Below are 18,207 nucleotides of genomic sequence, written 5' to 3'. Positions count from 1 at the left end.
CATCTGGGTTGTTTCCAGTTTCTGGCTATTATAAATAAGGCTGCTTTGAACATGGTGGAGCATGTGTCTGAGAAATACTTTAAGATTTAGGACATATACTATCTGAATAAAATGACTATGGCAATAGTAAGAAAGAGATTCTCCATGTAATTGAGGAATGCAGATATCTTGCACAGATTTTTTTGTTGTTCATTTTTGGTTTGTTTTATAAGAAAATTTTGGGAAACCTTTAAGAAACAATTCAGCCATGCCAGACAAGTAAAAATATGAGAAGCCAACCAGCTAGTTCTGTAAGGTATAGAAAGCACTGGAAGCCAAAGTCAATATAAACAGACTAAAGGAGAAATTTAGCTCACCCTCACTTGTGACAAACAACAAAACAGTCCAAATAAACTAATGTAACTCAAGCCACTTATTTAGTGGACCAGAAATGGACTATCCCAGGAGAAGATGACAAGTCACCTAAAAAGATGTTTGTCTCTCATTAATTCACAGAAAGTGGGTGCACATGAGGAGGAAACACTAGGAAATTATCCAACTCTGATAAATTAGCAAAAAGTGGTAATAACAAATCTATAATTTGTTCTCTTTATTTATTTAATAAATAAATTTAATCCTCCCAAAGCACTGTTTATCAAGCCTAGCTTTGTCCTGTGGCTTGGGATGGTGTCTCCTTTTTAAGCATTTGTTGTCTGTTGTGAACTTGGGTATGTGTCAGGATTTCCTGTCTAACTCATTGATTTATCATCTACTTAAGCCCCAGAACCAATCTGAAAGACCCAGTGTGGTATCTTTTGATACTGAGTGATGCAATCCCTTATTTTGGTTCTGTTTTTATGGTATTATAGTTCTCATTGTATGCTTATTTTCTATAGCATGAACTTTCTAGCACTATGTAAGTTATCAGTATTGTGGCATGTTTGAAAGTTCACCTGGGAAAGGGGTATCTTTTGGAAGCTGAGCCTTCCTAAGAGTCATGGACAGATACTGTGCTGGTGTGAATATGCCTGGCCCATGGAAAGTGGCACTACAAGGGAATGTGGCATTATTGGAGGAGGTGTGGCCTTATTAGAGGATGTGCGTCACTGTGGGGGTGGATTTTGAAGTCTGTATGCTCAAGTTCCACCCAATACAGGAAGAGAGCCTCCTCCTGGCTGCCTGCAGAAGAGAGTCTCCTGGCTGCCTTCAAATCCAATTAAGATATAGAACTCTCAGCTCCTCCAGCACCAAGTCTGCCTACACAAGGCCATAATGATAATGGACTGAACTTCTGAAACTATAAAGCCAGCACAATTAAATGTCATCATTTATGAGAGTTGCCTTGGTCATGGTGTCTCTTCACAGCAATAATACCCTCACTAAGACAGATACCATTTGTTTAGATACTGTAGTAGTTTGAATGAGAATGGCCCCCAAAGGCTTTGTGTATTTGAATGCTAGTTCCCTAGTTGGTTGAACTGTTTGGGAAAAGATTCAAAAGCCCAGGCCATTCCCAGTTAGTTTCCCTCTCCCTCTCCTTCCTCCCTCCTCCCTCCTCCCTCCTCCCTCTTCCCTCTCCCTTCTCCCTCTCCCTCTCTCTTCTCCCTCTCTCTTTTCCCTCTCCTTCCTCCCTCTCCTTCCTCCCTCCTCCCTTCTCCCTCTCTTCTCCCTCTCTCCTCTCCCTCTTCCCTCTCCTGCTCTGTTTCTCTGTGTCTCTGTGTCTCTGCGTCTCTGTCTCTGTCTCTGTCTCCCTCCCTCCCTCCGTCCCACCCTCCCTCCTTCCCTCCCTCTGCCCCCCCCCTCTTTCCCTCCATCCTTCCAGCTTGTGGACTGATTACCAAGTTCCACTGTCATAGTGCAAAGCAAGCTGTAGGCAGGGTAAGTTTCATGGTGCCATTGAAACTTTATCTATGAAACCAAGAGGTTGACCACACTTGAGCAATAGTTTCTCTACCCTGATATGGGTGTTAGCAGCATTGCTTTGTTTCTTGATTTTATCAGAGACACCTTGAATTTATTTCCTTTTAAGTAACTTGCTGCCTTAAGAGTAATACACAAATTACCACCACTATAACTGCCTCTGCCATGTTAAGACATTTCTTTTAAATTAGGAATGAGTGCTGAATTTTACTGGAGGCCCTTTTTACTATCTATAAAGGATTCTCAGGTATTTCTCCTTAGATCTGTAATACAGTAGGGCAATGGATTTACCATTATCAAGCCAATCTTACATTCCTAAAGCAAATATACTCAGGTTATCAGGCTTGGTGCCAAAGGACTTTAACTGTGGAGCATCTTGCCAGTACTTGTTACCTTTAATCTTTTTGAGACAGAGTCTCCCTATGTGGTCTGCAGACTCACTCTTCAGGCCAGACCATAATGATGTCTGAAACTGAAACCTTGAACTATGCCTGTCTGTGCTTCCCAAGAGATAGGAATAAAGGTGTAGGCTACTGTGCCTTGAACATTTAATCTTTTAGATCATAACTATTAAGATGATGAAATGACATCACACTGGTTTGATTTGCATTTCCCCAATATCAGAGATGCTGAGCACTTTTAGTAAACCTGTTGGCCATTAGTTTATATATTTTCTTTCCACAAATGTCTATTAGATCCTTTGCCCATGTTTAAATCAGATTGTTTTTCTTTCTACTGTTAAACTGTGTATGTTCTTTATATATTATAGGTATTAATCATTTGCCAAAATGTAGTTAGTCTGTAGAGATTTTCCCTTTGTGTCTGCTGCCTCTGTTGAGATTTTGCTGTGCAGAAGCTTCATGGTTTGATAGACTCCCACCTTGACTTATTTATTTACTTATTACCTGTACTTTCCTGGTCTGATCAAAAAGTCTACAATGATGCCTGGACCTATTCTGTCATTACAAGAAAATCTCATTTTTCTAAAGGAAGTAAACAGACATTTTAAAACAAAAAGATTATAGTTGTGGTATATTCCATGTTGTTACATCATTTTAAATGTCTGTTTTAATAAAGCAGGAAATGATTAAGTGTAAAAAGTACCAAGATTAGATTTCTGGGCCCTGTGGAGGAAGTGTGTTTGATTCCACAGGAACTGACAGTGTTTTCTGCAGTGTTCAGGTGGCTCCATTCACACCAAATAATCTCCTACAAGGCCCTGTGCTTTTGTGCTCAGTTTTGTTGAAACTGTCCTTACATGTGAAAAAGTATCTTCATGTGATTCTGGCTTATATTTCTCTGACGATTAGGAATCCTGAACATATGTGTATTGTGGACCTCACCCTTTCTCTTTTGTAAAATATTAGCCTAAAATAATTTAAAATAATTTGGTTTAGGCTCATATTTTTAATTTAGCTTTTTTTAAAAAAATCTTTTTATTGTTGGTTTGGAAAAGCTGTTTTTATATTCTGGGAAAGTTCTTTGTCAGTGTGATGTAAATATTTTTGTGGGAAAGTTTTGATTACAAAGTTAATTTGTTTAATAGATACTAACAGAAGTGGAAATGAAACTTAGTAGTGATAACTTGCATGGCATGTGTAAGGACCTGTGTTCCATCCCTAGCAACCAAAATTAGACAAACAAAAGTAGATACTGTGGTAGTTAGATTTTTTCTATCACTTTTGTTAAGTTATATATTTCAAATTATCACCTGTTTTATTACATGTTTAATTTTCTAAATTTCACACTTAATATCTACTTATAATCTCTTTTAAAACTGTAAGATCTGTAAATTTCTGATGTTTGAAACTTGAATTTTCCTTGAAGACTCTTGTTGGAGATTTTCACTCTACATACAAATTTTTTAAAAATGCAATTTTGTTATTGTAGGTGACCTCTGTTATTTGCCATAAACCATTTTCTTTTCATCTATTATCATTCATTCATTCATTTACTTTACATTCCACTGCAACTTCCCCTCCCTCCTCTCCTTCCACTCCCTCCCCACGTCACCTCCTCTCATTCCCCTTCATTTCTCCTCAAAGAAGGGGAGGCCTCCCCTAGACATCAACCCACCTTGGCCTATCAATTTGCAGTAGGACTAGGTACATCTCCTGTTGAAGCTAAACAGCACTTCTGGGCATATACCCAAAAGATGCTCCTACAAGGACACTTGCTCAACTATGTTCATAGAAGCTTTATTTATAATAGTCAGAAAGTGGAAATGACATAGATGTCCCTCAACTGAAGAATGGATAAAGAAAATGTACATTTACACAATGGATTATTACTCAGTTATTAAAAATAAGGACATAATGAAATTTGAAGGGAACTGGATGGAACTAGAAAATATCATCCTGAATGATAAAGACTCAGAAAGACAAACATATGGACTCAATTATAAGTGAATATTATGTGTAAAGTACAGGATAACCTTGCCACAATCCACAGATTCAAAGAAGCTAAATAACAAGGAGGGCCCAGAGGAGGATGTTTGAATCTCACTGAGAAGGGGAAGTAAAATAGACATCAGGATTGGGAGGAGAGAGGGAACTGGGTGAGAGAGGGGGGTGGAGAGTGGTAGTAGAGGGATCAAGTTTGGGGAGGATGAAGGGAGAGAAAACTGGAATCATGAGGGGAGGGAGAATCTCTGTGGGGAGCCAGAAACCTACAATGGAAACTCCCAGGAATCTATGAGGTTGGTCCTAGCTAAGATTCCTATCAATAGCCAGGCGATGGTGGCACACGCCTTTAATCCCAGCACTTGGGAGGCAGAGGCAGGGGGATTTCTGAGTTCAAGGCCAGCCTGGTCTACAGAGTGAGTTCCAGGGCAGCCAAGGCTATACAGAGAAAAACCCTGTCTCAAAAACAACAACAACAACAAAAATTCCTAGCAATAAGAGATATAGACCCTGAAATGGCCACCTCCTGTAACCAGGAAAGTCTTCCAGTGGAGGAATAGTGATACCAATCCAGTCAAAAAACCTGATCCACAATTTTTTCTGCCTACAAGATATACAGGGATAAAGAGGGACATAAACCATTTCGCTGATTTCACTTACTTTATTTGTTCTTCCTTCTGCTTCCACGAAATACAGTTGGTTTCTCTTCCATTTTTAAAGTGTGCTTATCCCTTCTTTCTTTTGTAATAAACATTTTGGATTCCTGGGATTCATTGCTGATATTTCTGCAATTACATGCTGTGAGGCTCACCACATCTATTAACATGAATAAACACTCAGAGAGAAATTGGTACATGACATGCATAGGTCATTTGCCAGGAGGAAACTCAGGCTATCAATAAATGCATGGAATGTTTTTAATCTTACTAATAATCAAAGAAATAAAAGCTATGAAACCAAAATTTAATTTATCACCTAACAAACTGACTTGAAAAAAAAAGTGGGGCATACCTACAATATTAAGAATTAAAGGAATGTGTTACAAAGAGATGATCTCCAATTATCTGTGTTTCAAGGATACACACTGAACCCAGTCTTCAGATTCTGCACTGCCCAGGTTGGCACAGACTCCTTTGATCTCACAGGGTGAGGGGAGATTAAGATAGTCTACATATTGTGCTTGATACTCATGAGATAGCCTCCATACTATCTTCTTTATGATGACAGAGATAAATAGGTAGATACAGACAACCAATTTATAGATATAGAATAAACAAATAGCAGATGAAAGATATGTTGGACAAATGATAGGTAGGTAAGTAGATAATTGATGAGTGGGTGGATAGACGCCAGACACACAAATACTCACTGGTGGGGACAGTAAGTGGCTTTGGGTATACTGGACACCTTCGTTAGTAATATTTCTGAGAACTACTGTGGCAGAACATAGATTTGCTTTTCAAACAAAAAGAGCCCAACTTAAACACAGCATAGCCATACACTTTGAAGAGCCCACAACTGTGGATATAACTGAGATTGAATTATTATAAACAAGGTAAGATAGAATTGTGCATCCATAAACATAGAGTAAAAAATTTAAAACTTGAGTTATTGAGTACAATAAAAGCCATTGAATTGATAAGTATTAAAGTTTAGCCCTTTGTGCCTAGCATCTCCCCAAATGTGCCCGTTGGATGATTGCCACAGCAAACCAGAATTTAAAGGAATATATTGCTCTTGTCCTAAATAAATAGGTCAAAATGATGGAGAATGGACCAGGTTGGTTTTTTTCCACTAGACACCAAAATTAGGAAAGAATTTGGACATAAAATTTTACAAAAGTTGGAAAAAATTCCAAAATATTATACAGAAGACTGGACAATGGAGTCAACAGTTCCCATTTTGCTTTCTCTTGTAATGATGCCTCGTATCTAATCCTGATGCTGCTTGTATGTCATTAAATGTGCACTCTATATCTCCTGGGAAGAGACCTGAGTCTTCAGCCTTGCAAGCCGTGGGCAACTTCCTCCATCTCCTGTAAATGGGGACTTCAAAAAGGAGGTAAAAAGTTGATGAGAACGTTTCCAGAGGTCACGCAAAATGGGAAGAAGGTTGGGAATTTATATAGAATTAACCACCTCTTGTTCTTTTCACTTTGGGTGAGCCAATTCAATTTCGTTTGTTGTCTTTTTTGTCTCTTAGTCTCTCAATGGCTTTGCTCTGGTGGTGAGTGCTGAAGGGATGATCTTTTATGCATCTGCAACAATTGTGGACTATCTGGGCTTCCATCAGGTAAATTAAGCCAAAATATCCTTTTGGTACATTAAATGTATACCAATTTCAAGTATATACAAATTTTCAAAATATATTAAATGTTGGGTTCCATTCAAGCCTTCTATGTCACACGACACAGCTTTGTCTAGGACAGCATGACAACTTCAGTGGAGCATTGTGGTGCTAGGTGACCCTGAGTGGGCTGAGACTTCTCATATTTAGAGAATTCTCAACTTCTCATATTTAGAGCACCATCTCATTTGATAACTCCATGCCTTAAACTCCATATATTTAGTATATTCCAGTCATAATTTCTTCCAGTTCCATTCACCTGTAATTAGATTACCTGGTGCATCCATCTAGAGACTGACAAAGAACTCCTAGCTCTGTTAATCTCTCTTTAACTGTTAAAAATATCAATAAATAAGTTTTCCCTTCATTATAGAAACTATTTTCATTGTCTTTACTTTATGCAAAGTATTTCATAAAAATGTTACAATAGACTCTTGCTCTCAGGAGCATCGTTTATTAAATGCTTTTCAAAAGTCCAGAGCCAGTCCCTTCCTGGGGCTGCCTGACTATACTAGCCAGCTTCTTCAGACCAGCACAGCGTTAACATTTAGGCCTGTGAAGCATATTCATTCTGGAAACTGCCTATTCCCTTACAGTAACCTGCAGCAGCTGTCCCCAAGTGAACAATGTTCTGAGTGAGGACAGCTACCCATGTTATCTACCCAGTTAGTAGATACATACATGCCTTTCCCAAGAAGGTAAAAATTACAGTTGCCAGACATATGGATTTTTAAAATATAGGCTTGCCCTTGTGTTGTACTGTATGGCTGGTGTCCTGAAGCTGAAATAAAGACTGCTTCTCTTGGCAGCTGCAGTTTCTAGTTTTTATGTCATCTTCATGCCTTCTCATGTATTCCCCATTACTTCTCTTGGTTTTCCTTTGTGGCACATGCTCTAGGAAACCCTGAAGGACAAAGAGCCATCACATGTATGATACTAAATATTAAAACAGGAGTTTCTTTCTTTCTCTCTTTCTCTCTCTCTCTTTCTTTTTTCCTTCCTTCCTTCCTTCCTTCTTTCTTTCTTCCTTCCTTCCTTCCTTCCTTTCTTTCTTTCTTTTTTTTTTGAGACAGGGTTTCTCTGTGTATCCCTGGCTGTCCTAGAACTTACTCTGTAGACCAGGCTGGCCTTGAACTCAGAACTCCTCCTGCCTCTGCCTCCCAAGTGCTGGGACTAAAGGAATGTGCCACCACTGCCCGGCAAGAACTTTGCTTCTCCAATCTAAAACTATTTCATGCTTTCTTCTAATTGTCATAGAAATATATGGCTTTGTTCTGCCCTTCCTTCTGGCTTTGCTGCATCTCCCATTGTTTCGTCTGACCCTTGCTCTGGTTTACTGCCGCTCACATTAACCTGGATACCTCCCTTCACTAACTAAGGCATGTAGAGATATAGACAAGACTCTGGGGAGGCCAGTGGACAGTGAAAACTACACTCTGATGGTTCTACAAAGCCCAGGGCCACCCCCCCGCCCACCCACCACAGGCACAAAACAGGTGAAGAGAGTGTGTGTGCTACAGCACCTACTTGCACCCTCACTCTGAAAATCATTGATACCCACTGTGCCCGACTGAATCAGTAGTTCCTCTAATTAAAAGCACACATGGAAAAAGCACCAACTGGGGCTGGAGAGATGGCTCAGCAGTTAAGCACATTGACTCCTCTTCTAGAGGTCCTGAGTTCAATTTGCAGCAACCACATGGTGGCTCATAACCATCAGTAATGGAATCTGATGCCTTCTTCTGGTATGTCTGAAGAGAGCAATTGTGTGCTTACATACATAAAATAAATATTTTTTTAAGGAAAAAAAAGAAGAGAAAAGAAAAAGCACTGTCTGCAAAACCCACCATATTCTTAGGATGAAAGTACTCAGTGACTTACAGAACAGTCAAAGAGATGATGATGATGATGATGATGATGATGATGATGATGATGATGATGATAATGATGATGGTGGTGGTGGTGATGATAATGGTGGTGATAATTTAATTACATTAAGACTGGTTTAAATGCACAGTGAAATAAGCCTTACCCAGAAGGAAGACTCATTACAATCATGAAGATGTCACCCTTCTTCACATCAAACTACACAGTTAATGTGATTATAGTAGAAGCAGATACACTTCTGGTAAACATTGGCCCTCTAGTTCTAGAATCTCCATTGACATGCAGGTGTAAATACAGTAACATTCCTAGGAGAGGAGGGTATTACCACATGGCAAGAAACAAGTATCTTAGAGACTACATCATAGGAGGCCAAGTGGGAAAGTACAATCAAGCAAACCCATAAACAGCACAGCTCAAAGACCAGTGTCTAGGACCTATGAGAACATCCACTCCAGCAGTCAACCAAGCCAGAAAAGCCATTGCATCTCCTGCTGTGTATCATAGCTAAAGTGAATATCAGGGGGGTGACAGATATCTCTAGAGACAGCAAGGCAGAGATAGGAGGAAAGAGGCTACATTTTAAAATGCCACCAGATAAAGGTGATGCTGCCCCCCAAAATGGGCCAAAAGATAGATTCCACAGAATCCAGTATTCCTTTGGTATCTGATCCAACCTGTTTGTGTAGCCTGAGTCATAATTTAGGGGTGACTGAAGAGGCTCCGACATCATGCTTCCTCAAATGGAGATTTTCTCAACTCAAAGTCAACTTCTGCTATGCATCAGTGTCAGTGTTTCAATTCAGGTTGCGGGGACTGTGATGGCTAAACCTGTAATCTTAGCACTGGAGGGCTGAAGGTAAAAGGATCATGAGTTAGAGATAAGCCTGGGATGTATATTGAGAACATCTCTTTAAAAAAGAGGTGGGGGGAAGGCAAGCACATAAGCTAGTGTGTTCACCTCTGTCACAGATTCCTATGCCTCAGGCCCACAACTGCCTCCAGAGCCCTGGCCCTGGACATCACTCACCAGACAGCAGCCATTTCTGACCTACTCTCTGCCTTTTCTCTGGGCTGTGTCTGAACATTCCTTTGTAAAATGTTCCCTTTAGATTGATGGTGTCGCCACTGAATCAGTGTACATTTATAGCCGCATCCTTCTGCCACCTCCCAGGGAGAATCTTATTTAATATCTGGCGTGCCACAGAGCTTCTCCACAAAGTTACCAAAGATGGGGGGAAAGGATAAGGATTTGGGGAAAACATGATGGATTTTCATGACTCTGGGCGAAACTGCTAGTTATATTGTTAAAATATAACATTTTTGTTTGATTACTAAAGGACATTTCCCTATCTGGGAAAAGTCTTCTGGTTATTATAATCATTCATCTAAATTCATCCTTTCTAAAATGGATGAAACCCAGAAATAGACTCTATCTATAGGACTGGGTTCTCATAATAGAGAACCCAGTCCTATAGAGATGCTGCCAGCCTTGATGACTTTAGTAGGCTGGGTTCCCAGTGCAAAGAGTACGCCCGACTCTTCCTTTTGAGAATAGTAAGAATGACAGGACACCTCTCCAAGTTTATGGGTAATCTGTCCCTGGCATTGTCAAAACCTTAATGTCAGGCTTTGCAGGCCGAAGATTCCACTCTGTCCACCAGATAGCTACAAGAGGGCTCCAGTGCCTGAAATATTTGGCTTCCCTTCATCTGATTTTCTTTAAAGAGGTTAGAGGAAAGAGGACCAGAGTGAGATCCATGATCTGGTGGGTCCTAGATGCATCATGGACCTGGGTAGGTTGAAATATATGACACAATTGGCATGAAGTACCACAGTTGACTTAGGAAAGAAAAACATCTGCCTGAGCACCCACAGCTCCGAGTACATAATGATACCACCATGAAGGCCAGATCCTGGGGGCCACAAAGTGAACATGCCCGGGGTGACATGACCACGGAGGCTCACCCTTCCAGGAGGGCTGTTGAAACCTCAAGAGTAAAGCTCTGTGGTTTTCTCAAAGCTCTCTTTGCACAAGTGACCTGCTCTTGGATGGTTGATGTGGGGATCCTGTGGTTCGCAGTCACCAGAACATGTAGATTCAGGACGAAGCTAAAGCAGCTGCTTCTGTATTTCAGACAGACGTAATGCATCAAAACATTTATGACTACATCCATGTGGATGACCGGCAGGACTTCTGCAGACAGCTACACTGGGCCATGGACCCTCCTCAGGTGGTGTTTGGGCAGTCCCCACATGCTGACACAGGTGAGCCAACTTCATTGGCATCCACATTTTCCTTTATATCCACTTGGAATTTTCTCCAGTATTCTTTCTCTTGACCACTCCTCTCCACACTCCCTCAGCCTCTCCACACTCTCCAGCCTCTCCACACTCCTCCAGACAGCAATTGGTCCATCCCAGGCTCTGTGTGGCCACTGAGGGCTTTCGTGTCATTGTGCTTGCTCCACTCTGCTCTGCTCTACACTATGACAGATAATTGAGATACTCAGCTCAGAGAGAAAAAGGTTATTCTGGGAGGCTTCAGTTCATTGACTGTGGATCCTTTGCTTTTAGGCATTTAGTGAAGGGCAGCACAGTACAGTAAAAGTGTCTGGTGAGGTAAAATCCTTATCTGCCATCCAACTCAGAGAGGAAAGAAAAAGAGAATCAGGTCCATATTAGTTACTTTAGATGATGCTGCAACAAAATACTTAATAAAAGCAGCTGAAGGAAGGAAGGAAGGGTTTATTCTGTACAGTGCTGGAAGATATAGCCCACCACACAGAGAAGGCATGGCAGCAGAAGCATCACACAGCTGGTCACATTGCGTGCATGGTTAGGAAACAGACATGGATCCTGGTACCCTTTTTATTCAGCCTAGGTCATGGAATGGTGCTACCACACTTCAGGTGGATCTTCCCACCACAATTAACCCAGTCTAAAATTCCCTCACAAACCTGCTCAGATGTTTATTTCCTGGGCTCTTATAGAGTTTATCAATTTGACAGTCACGATTAATAATTGTCACTCTAACCACTGTTGTGTTAACACCCAAACACATCACTTTAAATTGTAACACAATCCCATCATACTTCTCAAGTATATAGCTCTACTACCCCTCGCTGCCTCTTATAGGTTCTACCACTGTAGGCTGGGGTCCATGTGGCTTTGGAGCACATACAAGATCCAGACTGCAGGCTCTGCTCTGTTTGATATTTTCAACACTTCCTAAAAGCCTAAGAATTTGACACTCTTAAAAAAAAACCAAAACCAAAAACCAAACCCTCTCTCAAGCTTCTTATCTTCCAGGTCACAGCTTTAGGCCAGTTTACAGTTAACTGAAAAACGAAAACAAAATGTTCCATGTAGTTATCCTTTATGCACTATAATCCTATAGATCACTCCCCAACAAATACATTATACCCACCCAACCAATACCCAACTGATGAGGTGTGCATAGAATGTTTCCCATAAGTAGTAGGCAACAGTAGACTTGGAGGATTGGCCATTTGGGTCCTGGACTTCATCCAGGAGTTCATTCAGATGGTTTTCTAAAATTTAAATAATTCAAAGAAAAATTTCCACCTAACTTAAACATCTAACAGTGTAATTCGCCTTAGATTGAAAGTGGCTACATGTCATATCATTTATACAGCTCAAACAACACTAAGCAACTGACCCTTAGTCACACATGCAACAGTGGTAAAAATCAATGGCTCAGAAAGCGCCAATGAAAACAAAATCAGCACCAATAAAAACAAAGCATTGTCTCTTAGAGACACGGGAAATGACAAAGATTTGGAGACTCATGGAGAGATGTGCATTCCAGAAGGAATGGTATGTTTGTTACATGCTTTGTAGCAGCCAGATTCTCCTATATGTGTATCCACTATCTTGATAGCTCCCATCTGTTGTTTCCTAGCAAAATTAATCACAATTACTTGGTATTATTTGCATTATCTTGTCAGACAATGCTGTCCTGGGGAAGCTGCTCAGGGCCCAAGCGGGGGGCAAGGGCTTGCCCTCAGAGTACTCAGCCTTCCTGACACGCTCCTTCATTTGTCGTGTTCGCTGCCTGCTGGACAGCACCTCTGGCTTTCTGGTGAGTGGATGGATGCCAGGGACATGTGGGGTACCTTCTACTGTGGTGAGCAAAAGGTGGGACAGAGTGAACACTATGTAGAGTTTCCAAGTCAGTAAGCTGGCAGAGCTAGACCTTAACAGCACTTGTAGGTAGATGGGGAGGAGATGAGAGAAGACCTAGAGGATTGGGAGAAAAACAGATGAAATATTTAAAAACTGACAACAATTTCAACTTAAGTTTAGTTGTGCATTTATTTAAAACTCATTTTAAAAGGCTTTTTTCTAGGACAGGAGATGTAGTAAATTAGTAAAGTACTTCCATAGCATGTACAAAGCCCTGGATTTAATCCTCAGTACCACATAAACTGTATATGGTGAATCACACTTAAAATTCCAGCACTTGGAAGGTGGAAGTAGGAGGGTCAGAAGTTCAATTATCCAAGGCCAGCCTGGGGTGCATAAGACTCTATCGATAGACAGACAGACAGACAGATAGATAGACAGATAGATAGATAGAAGGCTGATGAGTTTGGTCAGTGGGTAAATATGCTTGATGTCAAACATGGCAACCCAAGTTTGATCTTTAGGATTTTTGTAGTGCAAGGGGAGAGCCAACTCTTGGAAGTTATCTTCTGATCTCCACATGTGTACTATGGCACAGCTGAGTCCACAGACCTTTATCCAAGGTTTTGGTTTCAGCCCTTTTCCCCAGAGCACTTGGGTTTTTTAGAATGTAATAGTTTTTTCTTTTTTTTTCTTATTAGATTTATATGTTTTATTATTCTATATGAGAGTGGTTTTCCTGCATGTACATAGTACCATGTTCATGCTTCATGCCCACTGAGATCAGAATAGGGTATCAAATCCCCTGGAATTGGAGTTACACAGTGTTTTGAACCAGTGTGGATACTGGGAATTGAACCCAGATCTACAAGAGCAACATGTGTTCTTAACATAGAGCCATCTTTCTAGCCCTGGGTTTCTACTTTTTACATTTGACTATTTCCTCTTCCTCCTCCATATGAAGAGAAGAGGAGGTTATCCTCCAGGGACTTAGCAGAGCAAGGACTTTGGAACCTGCCTACCTTGCCAGGCCACACTGCATTTGCCTTGTCAGAACCTTGGCTCCTGGTCCCTGCACTCTCTCTACCCAATGGTCACAGCTGTCTGAGAGCCCCTGGACACTCTGCCTTGTCTTGGCAAGTACTCTGAGTCCTCTGATGGACCTCATCTCCTAGTGTTCAGGACACTTGGGCTCAGCTTCCCAGACAGATTTGTGGACCTAGGACCATAAGATCCTGTGACCACTGCATATGGTCCTTCTAGCCCACCTAGAACAAGCCTGGCATATGTGTCCTGTCTCTTAATAAATAACCCGGCAAAAGCTCCTGAGGGGTTCACATCTCTACAACACAGAGTAAGGGTCATGGGGAGATCCCATCTCCTCCAATTGGACAGAGTTTCCAGGCAGAAGGGGCTATCACCCTCACCTGAACTATGGAGCCCCAGAAGTAAAACCCTGGGATCTGCAGAACCCTACTGACCATCCATCAAAGTCTGGGATGACAAATTCCTTACTGCACACTTGAGAAAGGCCCAGGAAACCTTATGAGTTATGCCTGGAACCTCAGTATACACTCTTGGTCTATAACACCTTGTGGAGGTTTTTCTAATTCATACCAGCTTTACGCAGCTCCTGTCCATGGTTCTGTGAGCTACCCCCAAACTGACTTTTGAGGATCATTCCACACACAGGATAGACACTCTCTCCCAGTGTTACTAACTTATGATACTTGCCCTTCCTCTGCTGACAATGTTCCCAGTTCTTTCCAGATAACTCACAGGAAAAGGGATTCATACCAGCTGGTAGACTAGGAGCTCCTATTTTCACTAACCTTTCCTTGGTTGGTTTTGGGTTTTCATAAAATTTTCTTTTTTAAAAAAAGATGAAAAAAATAAAGATGTTAATATAATGCCTAGTCAGTGCCTTCAGAAGACCAGAGGAGGAAATCAGAATGGCCTTTTCTAGTTACACTTAGGCCTACTCTGGGCATGTCTGTCATACATGCTTCCAGAGCATAGCTGCCATGATGGGCCATGGCAGATTCTAGGCCCACGGTCCATACCTGAGGCTATCTTTAACTGGTCCCTTCTGCTTAATCTTTCAAAACTGAGTTCCTACTCTCCTCACCTAAGTGGGAGCACAGTGAAATCACTGAACAAGATCACTGCTTGAGTGGAAAGAAAAGTTCAAATGGCCAAAGCTATCTCTTAGAAGTCAGAGAATAGCAAAAAGTGGGGAAAACCTTGCTGGCTTTACAGTGGGAAGGAACCTGGAAGTTTAAGTAATGGGGAAGAGGTTTGTAAGACAGAGGGGCCTGGGGGCTTCGATATGCATTACAGGTATGTGTTAACAGGAACCTGCCTTAGTTAGGGTTACTATTGCTGTAATGAAGCATCATAACTAAAAGCAAGATGTGGACGAAAGGGTTCATTTGACTTCCACTTCCACATCCTAGTCTATCATTGAAGGAAGTCAGGGCAGGACATACTTACTGAAACAGGGCAGGAACCTAGAGGCAGGAACTGATGCAGAGACCATGGAGGAGTGCTACTTACTGGCTTTTGATTGCTGAACTTTGGTAGTCAGTCTCAGGAGTGAGTTTGGCATAAGAAAGTGTCCAAATAAGGGAATAGACCTTGAAGACTTGTTTTAGGGATGTAACCTATGGTTTACAAGGGAGAGGGAAGGAGCTAATGAGGGAAGGACAAGGCCTGCCAGCACAGCATTTGAGCAGGGCTGGCTAGGGTCCTTCAGATATACTCAGGCATGGCTGGGTGGATGAGCTGGAAAGCTGGGAAGATGGATGGAGGAAGATAAGATGAATGCCTAAAAGGATAGAGAAAATATGGGTTCCTGATGCTTGGTCATGTGAAGGCAGGAGAATCCTGAAGGAACTTAGGAACTAATTCAGTGATACAGCACCCTTCCATATATAAAAATATATTTTATTTTATCATCTTATCACAAATGCCTATGCTCTGTGCTGGCATTTAAGCACACATTGTATATTCTAGATTAATAAAAATCAACCTGTCTTTATCTTCTTATTAAAAGTGAGGAGTGCTAATTTGGAAATAAAAAGTTAAAGCTTGATCAGCTCTTAGGAATAAGTTCCAGGGAACTTCTGCAAAAGATGACTGATGGCTGGATATAGGTCAGTGACCACTTAGGTAGACATGTGCTCATGACTGCCTATATAGACACATGGAGGATGGGCGTGCCAACACGTGCATGGTGACATGCTATTCATAAATGGTCATGAGATTGACAATAAATAACTGTAGTCCTATGGCAGAGCTGGTCCTCCAGAGGTTGAGCTCCACTAACATAGTGGAGGCAGGTGTTTCCTAAAGTCTTAGGATTAGGCCTGCTTTATAGTATTGCTACAAAATTACCTTCACATACTTGAGTCTGCTCTGTAAACAGCATGCCATCTTTCTGTCTCTTTAAAACACTAGACTATGCAGTTCCAAGGAAAACTAAAATTCCTGTTTGGACAGAAGAAGAAGACACCCTCAGGAACAGCCCTGCCTCCTCGGCTCTCATTGTTCTGCATTGTGGCGCCAGTCCTGCCTTCTGTGACTGAGATGAAAATGAAAAGCACATTCTTGAAGGCGAAGCACAGGGCAGACATTGTGGTTACGATGGACTCAAGGTGAGTATGAATTGTCACCTCATGACATTGAATTATGACAGCAATATGCCCCACATGTTGTAATTTCTATATATGTTTCCCCAGTCAATAATAAATATGAAGTTTGATATTTTTAAAACCATTTCACAATGTACTTCACAACTATTAGGGAAAGGTATCTTTTCAAAATTGGTGCAAACCATAGCACCACACACTTCCATTGTGCTAAAGCTGCCCTTAACCTCCAGGCTCAGTCCCCAGAGAGAGGCCAAAATAGCATGTCACCTCTACAGAGCCTGCCTCATCTTCAGTTTGTTGGTGTTGGGCACAGCACAGATATCTGTCTAGAGGGCATCTAAGGTAATTATTGGGACTGTGTCAACTTTCTAGGCTCTTGTCTCACCAGTTTTGTAACATTTTTCAGTTTTCAGGAGTAGAAAACATACCTAGTTTTCTGGGCCATTTCCAGGAGTGATATAAAGTTATATTCTACCTGATATAGTGATCTGGGAGTATGAGGTCATAGGGAGTTGGGAGACAGCAGTGCCTCAGTTCTGAATTTGATTTCTGTTGTATGACATTACTCCTGGAGAGACATGAGCAAAGGTCTTTTCACCCAAGATGGTGAACTGATGACAGACCCAAGTATGGAGAGTACAAAGTTCAACTTGGTAGACCAATGAGTTTTACTAGGGTTACTTACAGGATTATAAGTGAGGGTTACTCATGGGAGCAGAAATGACTTAGAGACAGCTGCATCACTGAAGCCCATGCCAGCATGAGAGACCACCCACGAAAGCTGGAAATCTGAAGCATCCTGTACAGCCTTCAGGCAGCTCAGTATGTTGCACAGTGGCCTTTCCCGGTGGCTCAGTTGGTCTGATCCTTTTCTAATCATCTCAGCTCATCTGAGGGTCTTCTAGGCAGCTTGGCTTGTGAGACTCTTAGCAGTTTTTACTGCTTGTATACGCTTTGGAGGTGCTTAGTGAATCTGTTCAGTTTCAGGTTCTTCCTGAAGGTATTTTTAGTTACTTACTTCCCTTGGAACATCTTGTTGTTTTCCTCACTGTAAAAATCCTGTTGGTAAATATTCCTCTTACATCCAATGTCTTAAGGAGTTTCCCTCTGAGATGGAAGGTTTTAATCTAGGTAGAAACTGCTGCACTGCACAACAATTTTCCACATAGATTGTAGGCAATACTTTCTCCTGTTCCACTATAGTAGTAGTAAAGTCTGAGAGCACTAATGCTGTTCTCAGAGATGGACTGGGAGAGAGAATTCTGGTGCAACCTTTAATCCCAAGAAGAAAAATGCAATTTCTAGTACCATTTCACTCTGTCTTGGAGGCATGATGGGCACAAGATTGGGTACAGAGGCCACCCTCCTTCCAGGGAGATATATACATGGATTTATAGGATTTCTGAAGGCAGCAGCACCACAATTCATTCTCTGCAGGGGCAGAGATGATGGTGCCAGGCCCTGAGAGCTGACTCTGAGAGCAGTTGTATTGTTGCTGCAGGAGCAGCTGTCGTCTCTCACAGCTTTCTTAACTAAGATTCTGGGTTGGATGTTCCTATTCATTTCTTCACCCTGCTATGTTCTTTTACCTGCCTGCTAAAATTTATTTCAAATCTCCAAATCAGTACTTGCTACAGTTTTGTCATTGCCCATAGATACACAGTGAGAAAATATGGTTCTCAAAGAGTACATACACATTCCCAGCAGTGACTTAGCAGATCAGACGTCCCCCTCTCTCAGTCTCAAAACTCCTCACAAATCCCAGGTACAAAGAGATAAGCCATACTGCACAGAGGACTATGGGGTGAGTCCAGCAGATAGAGTTCGAAGCCCAGTAGAGGGATAGGGCATCACCAGACAAGACACTTAAATTT

General features: G+C 41.5%; 1 protein-coding gene across 2 annotated transcripts in view; it reads left to right on the top strand.

Annotated features, from left to right (window-relative positions):
- Nucleotides 1-18,207, top strand: part of Ahrr (aryl-hydrocarbon receptor repressor) — a 94,371-nt gene that overhangs the window by 69,663 nt on the left and 6,501 nt on the right. For both annotated transcript variants that reach the window (XM_031360397.1, XM_031360396.1), the window contains 4 exons: nt 6,504-6,593; nt 10,670-10,799; nt 12,503-12,636; nt 16,140-16,336. In XM_031360397.1, coding sequence (XP_031216257.1) covers nt 6,504-6,593; nt 10,670-10,799; nt 12,503-12,636; nt 16,140-16,336 — 551 coding nt within the window. The remainder of the gene's footprint in view (nt 1-6,503; nt 6,594-10,669; nt 10,800-12,502; nt 12,637-16,139; nt 16,337-18,207) is intronic.

Source organism: Mastomys coucha, unplaced genomic scaffold (assembly GCF_008632895.1).
Source record: "Mastomys coucha isolate ucsf_1 unplaced genomic scaffold, UCSF_Mcou_1 pScaffold8, whole genome shotgun sequence".
Lineage (NCBI taxonomy): Eukaryota > Metazoa > Chordata > Mammalia > Rodentia > Muridae > Mastomys > Mastomys coucha.
This window is presented reverse-complemented; position numbering and strand designations above follow the sequence as displayed.